Source organism: Corapipo altera, unplaced genomic scaffold (genome assembly GCF_003945725.1).
Source record: "Corapipo altera isolate COAL_440 unplaced genomic scaffold, ASM394572v1 69, whole genome shotgun sequence".
Taxonomy (NCBI): Eukaryota; Metazoa; Chordata; class Aves; order Passeriformes; family Pipridae; genus Corapipo; species Corapipo altera.
The window spans coordinates 6,143,793-6,149,473 of NW_020884908.1; the positions used below are offsets into that span (position 1 = coordinate 6,143,793).

A 5,681-nucleotide genomic window follows, 5' to 3' on the forward strand; every position below is an offset into this window, starting at 1 on the left:
CCGCTGCCCAGCGACGACGCGGCGCCGGCCGCGCGGCTGCCCCACTCCACGTCCATCTCCAGCACCGGTCCCGCCGCCGCCGCCGCCGCCGCCCCGTCCTCCTCGGGCTCGAAGCCCGGGTTGTCCCGGCTCCAGGCCTGCCGCGAGCAGGCGGAGAGCGGCGGCGACGGCGGGCAGGAACCGGCCCGCGCCGCCTCGCCCAGCCGCTCCAGCTCCAGCTGCTCCCGCCCGCGCCGGCAACCGCCGCCGCCGCCCGCCATCGGCCCGCCGCTGCCGCCCCTTCCCCGCCCTCCGGCGGAAAGCCCGGAGTACGGAGGGAGATGTAGTCGCCCTGGCTCCCGGCGGGAGCGGCGGCCGGGACCTCCTTCCCGCCCTCCTCCTCCTCCTGCACTCCTCCCACCCTTCCCTTCCTTCCCCTCTCCGAGGCTGGAAGCGCCCAGGCGAGCCGTGCGGCGGCAGACCCGGGCAGACCCGGACCGCCCCTGCGGAGAGGGGCAGGGGCTGGCGCCGGGGTTGAGTCTCGGTCGCCGCTCCCCCTCGGTGAGAGCGAGAGGAGGCCCCACGAAGGGGTTTTACTCCTTAAATTTGGTGGGAGCAGCGATTTCACATCGTTTTAAGGAGAGGTATTAAAGCTACCCACGCCCGGCCCCGACCCATCAGACAGTAACGCAGCCCGCAGGTACAGGGGTTTGTGGTTTTATTTAAGTCCCGTTACAGAGCAAGACACCGCCCGGCAGCGCAGAGAGCGGCGCGACCCTCGCCCCGTGTGTCCCGCAGCCTCTGCTGGTGGCCCAGGGGAGGCCACCGGGTCATGGACCGCCCCGAACCCGAGAAGTCACCACGCGAACTACATTAGCGAACGGTGACCTGAAATGAAGCTACACCCCGCTGCCATTAGCCAGGGATTGAAAGAGAAGGGAAACGTTACTTTTGCCTCCCTTTTTAAAGGGTGACTTCATTATTTTCTATGCTGTGGCGGTCTTGAGAATCCTCAGCACTCTCGAGTTTTTGGTTGCTGTTATCTTCAGAGACTTCAGCTGAAACGCGGACCTGGCTTTCCTTGCTTTCCACACTCGGGAGGCTGTCCCCTCTGACAGCAGACTTGCTGTCATCGCCTTCTGCCTCATGGCTGTCGAACTTCTGCCGGCTGTCGTTTTCCATGCTCCGGTCAGGCTGATTGCTGTCCAGCTCGCTGCTGTCCCGCCCGTGGCTCTTGTCAGACCATTCCACGCTGATGGCATGCTTCTCCAGGGAGCGGCGGGAAGCAGAATCCTCCCGGGAGAACCCTGCTCGCTGGCTGTCTGCATCCAGGTCGCTCTCATCTTCCACAGTGGCATCATATATGACCTGTGTTAGAGAGCAAAACAAGAGCCACTGTCACTCCTGGGAAATTATCTATCAACAAGTGCTGCCCTACTGCACTAAAGCTGCTTAGGCTGAGGGGACACTCAAAGCTTGCATGATACATCTCTGCCTGGAAACACTAACTTTTATGGAGTTACATGAACCCTTCACATTATGAGAAACTAAGGTTTGATCCTGTCCTCAGATTTCATGTGCATGAGTACATCATTGCAGTAGTAGTAGTGCATATCTTGCAGCAGCAGGCTACACTCTTGCCTTGGTGCCATCAACACCCCCTGATTTGGGGTATCTAGACAAGGGAAAATAGATTCCCTCACTCATGCCTACTTTCCCCTCACCGATTCTTCTCAAAGCTGACTCCCATAAAAAAACATGTCCCTCTTCAAGTTCACTACCCATTTCCAAAAACATGGAACCAAAAACCACTGCTCAGTGCCGTTTACCTTTTTTGCAGCTTTGCGGAGTTTGATAGACTTCACCAGTGCGGCCTTTGCCCTCATCCTGTAGGCCACGCTGTCACCTCTGCCGGCGTTGTCTCCCCGGGTGAAAGGGAATGGGGGGAATGGGACAGTTACTGGAATGTCTGTGGGAAAACCTGTGACAACCTCATCGGATTCATCCGTGTCATTGGAATCATTATCATCATCGTCGTTGTCATTCACATCTTCGTGGCTTTTGCTTGACACATCAGGAAAGTGCTGGAAAACATTTATTATGCATCAGGCAGATGAACACAGATGTGAGATGTGCAGACTAGTATCTGTCCTGCTAGCCCAGGGCTTATGCAGCGGTGGGGAGCTATGTACAGGCGTTTCTTTGAATTCACCTCGCCCTGCCTAAGGAGGAGATGCTATTTAGGGAGAGATGCCACTGCAAGAACTGCACTTGAATGAGGAAAATGATTGTTGCTACACACTGGCTGCCCTGCAGCACTCAACTGACATTGTGTCGTTCAAAACACTTACCGGTTCCACTGGGACATCCACGCTTTCTTCTGAAGAGTAAAGGGTCTGAAAGCAACATAAAACTCCCTATTAGTTCGAAAAAGCACGTACAGTAAGGCTGATCAGCATGTTGATTATTCTTTATGCACTTAATCCTAACTTGTACGTCTTGTCACGGAAAGACGCTCTGCTTTCTCTTCCAGCTAGCTGCCCATACCTGCTGAGGTGATGCCAGGTCAGTCTGTGGGTGCTGCTGACTCTCCCAAAACTGAGAATTCACACGGTCATGGTGATATCTGTGCACGTGATGGCCCCTGGGGTCCTTCGAGAGACAATAAAGGGGGGGAGATAGAGGTTAATCCACAAAGGATTAGGCAAGGCTGCCTGCATCACAACCTCTGTTTTCAGGCAGAGGTGGCATCTGCAATACTTACTCCTTTTGCACAGGATGTGCCCTCAGCTATTTACTGCAGTAGGAAGAGGAGTCAGAAACAAGCCATGATGAACATTATACCCAAACAATGCAATATAGAAGATGTGCCTCTCCCATTGGCAGAGCCTGAGGAATTTCAGGTCAGTTTCTCCAGCTTGTTTTTGTTGAGTGGAATTTGGAGTTATATCTAACAATCATTGTTTCTGCTAATTCTCGCTCCTTTTCCCAAGGGTGATTTATCTCCCTCATCATGAAGACTCTAAACTAAGAGCAGTAGCTGATTCTCAGAGCAAAGAATTGATTTTACATGGGTAGCAGCTGGCAGCGGAGTATAAATCAAATAGCTATATACAAAATTAATACAGTTCACTTACATCACTCCAAAAAATCATGGGAATTGGATTAAAGTGCTCTTCCAACACCAAATATTGTCATCTGATCCACACTAACAAATGTGGGCTGTAGTAGTTGTGCCATGCTATAGTCCTTTTCTCTTTTTACCTGACAACTAACACATTTTTCATTAAGACGAAAGGTTTGCAGTGCTGGTCCAGAGATAGAACTAATGAAAGTCCTCAACTGGGACACCAGACACAGGAAAAAGTCCATGAAACTGGCTCCTAACAGCCAGGTGAGGACATGCCCTGCAAGCATCTACAATCATAAAACAAGTACAACAAAATATGTATTAGAGGAAACAAAAAAAAAAATCAAAAAGTATTTATTAAAGATAATTAATAGAAAGACAAAAGGAGCTTACATATTTTTCTTCGGAGCTGGCAGAAATGGCATGCTGCTTGGATTTACTCAGCTTGAAGGGAGAAAAGAAAAAAGCATTTATCAGTATTTCTCACTAAGGTGCAAAGAAAATAATACAAGTGATTGGTGATCCACATTTATGATTTACTCACTGGCCATGCAGCGGTGATGCTGATAAGGCATAAACACAGAACTGCCACCTTCATTGTGATGTTTTACCTAGAAAATATTTTGGAACAGTGAGTCAACAAGGCAAAGTACTAAAAAAATGCCATAGGCTTTTCCTTTTTCCCAGTGTACTTCACTGTGCTGAGAACAACTCCCTGCTATGGATCCAACCTGCACATACTAATTTTTTTCTTTTCTCCTCCATCACCACCAGACACCCAGCTGGTTTGTCATGACTTAGCTACTCAAAAGCTACAATAATTTTTAAGAGGCTCTGAGAAGAGCTGAGCAGTGGTGAGAGTGGCCACATTGAGAAGGTGAACTGAATCCTGTCACCTAATGACTTGCACAGACAAAGGAAAAGCTTTGTGATAGACAAAGTGTTACAAATATCAGTTTTGGTTTATCTTCATTCATTTAACGTATTTTTTTTCAGAAGAGACGGCATAAAGCCAACTCAGCTTGGATTCTCTTGTCAGTTATTTTAAAACTAGCTTTCAGGGTTATTAACTTGAGTTTCTGAGTAAAGTCAGTTTATATGAACATAAACTGCTTTTATTGTTAGACCTTTATTTCCCCCTGCAGAAGTTTGAACAAAAAAACCTGTGTTTCCAAACAAGAGATAACGTGAAATATCTGCTTACATTGCAGTTTTAGCAATTTAATAAATGACTAATTCCTGCTGAAATTAGGAGAGTACTGAGCTACAGTAAATTTTGGTGCTTACAGACCAGTTCCCAGGATATGGAACATCCCTGAGAAATTAAACCAATTCACTGATGAACAAGAGTCATTTAAAACTTTGGTAAATCATAGCAGGAAAAAAAGGCTACTTAGGACATATTTAAAATGCATTCGTAAGGCTGGACCTGAGACAGGACACTCTACTATAGGTATTGCAATTTCAAGTTACACAGAGAAGGATGAGTGTCCCATCCATTCAGGATTGTGCAGCACAAACTGTGAGCCTGCCAGAAAAAACAAGGACACTGCCAGGCAGTGGTTACATGGGGGAGAAAGCTTTCTGTGTTCAAGCACCAGCTTTGAGTTTCCAGCACATGATTCAGTGACAGAGTTTTCAATAACCTTCTCCTGACATCTATAAGCACGCAGGTTTAAAATTGTCATTATGTATAATACCTTGCATTGCTAAAGCAACCTTGCTCCTATAAAAACACACCTTTTTCCACAGGGAAACATCAAATGTCCCTGCCCAGTGAAGCAATTTTCAAAGATCTCCTGCTCAATGTTTCCTTGACTAAAGCTGCAGACAGATTAGCACATGTCAGGTAGAAAAAGCAAAAAAATTACCTTCTCTGGTGATGGAGGAGTCAGCTGCAGCAAGAGCACTCCTAGTGATCCCAGCAGCAGCTCAAGTCAGTTGGCTCCCAGAAGCTCTGGCTTTCTCCCCTTCTCCCCTGGCTGCCTGACATCTCTGACCTTCGGGAATTTAAACCCTGTCCCAAGCACAGCCACCAATCCCCATGTGACGGAAAAAGATGAGGTCATGAGCCTCCTGGCCACTGTCCTGCCCACATTCTCCTACACTTCCTCTTTGGCTTTGTGGCTTTTGAAGCAAACAAAAACTACTCTATGGTTAAAACATTACTTATGGGCAAGATCATTAACCAGCAGGTCTGTTGAATGCACAGCAGTTGGTATCGTGTAGGAGGGCTTCGGGGCACATCTGTCCTCCTTTTGTTAAAAGGCAGAGCCCAGTTTCCCAGAAACCTTTTGTGCCCTGCTCTGTAGGGAGTAGGAATATGTAATGTGAGCAGGAAGAAAGAAATCTGAACATAAAATTAACCAAAAAGATGTTAATGCTTCCACAAAGTTGTAGATTTGCTCTCCAGGGCATACGTGGTGCAATGGGAATTGCAAATATGGGGCCTTTTGTGTTTTTTGGTCTGACCTGGGTAAAAAAAAGTTAATAATGTTAGTTGTATCAATAGGCATTCTACATCCAAAAACTTGTTTGTAAAGATATAGAAGAGCCAGGGATAGTCTAATTT

General features: G+C 47.9%; 2 protein-coding genes across 2 annotated transcripts in view; both read right to left on the reverse strand.

Moving 5' to 3' along the window:
- The window catches only part of PKD2 (polycystin 2, transient receptor potential cation channel), a 26,669-nt gene extending 26,519 nt beyond the window's left edge, over positions 1–150 (reverse strand). Inside the window, exon 1 of the mRNA XM_027652698.1 lies at positions 1–150. Coding sequence (XP_027508499.1) covers positions 1–56 — 56 coding nt within the window. The 5' untranslated portion in view covers positions 57–150.
- Positions 151–680: 530 nt separating this feature from the next.
- Positions 681–5,206, reverse strand: SPP1 (secreted phosphoprotein 1). The gene is made up of 7 exons (XM_027652702.1): positions 4,981–5,206; positions 3,654–3,720; positions 3,503–3,553; positions 2,527–2,631; positions 2,331–2,375; positions 1,809–2,063; positions 681–1,347 (listed from the first exon to the last, which is right to left on the reverse strand). The coding sequence occupies exons 2-7, from the start codon at positions 3,705–3,707 to the stop codon at positions 943–945; spliced, it is 915 nt and encodes a 304-aa protein (XP_027508503.1). The 5' UTR covers positions 3,708–3,720; positions 4,981–5,206; the 3' UTR covers positions 681–942.
- Positions 5,207–5,681: the final 475 nt, after the last annotated feature.

Coding starts and splice junctions, on each gene's coding strand:
- SPP1 (XM_027652702.1), bottom strand. CDS start 3,707: ATGAAGGTGGCAGTTCTGTGTTTATGCCTTATCAGCATCACCGCTGCA. Junction 2,632..3,502: donor CCAGCTCCGAAGAAAAATAT/GTAAGCTCCTTT, acceptor TGTCTCTCGAAG/GACCCCAGGGGCCATCACGT. Junction 1,348..1,808: donor TCCGCAAAGCTGCAAAAAAG/GTAAACGGCACT, acceptor TCTCTAACACAG/GTCATATATGATGCCACTGT.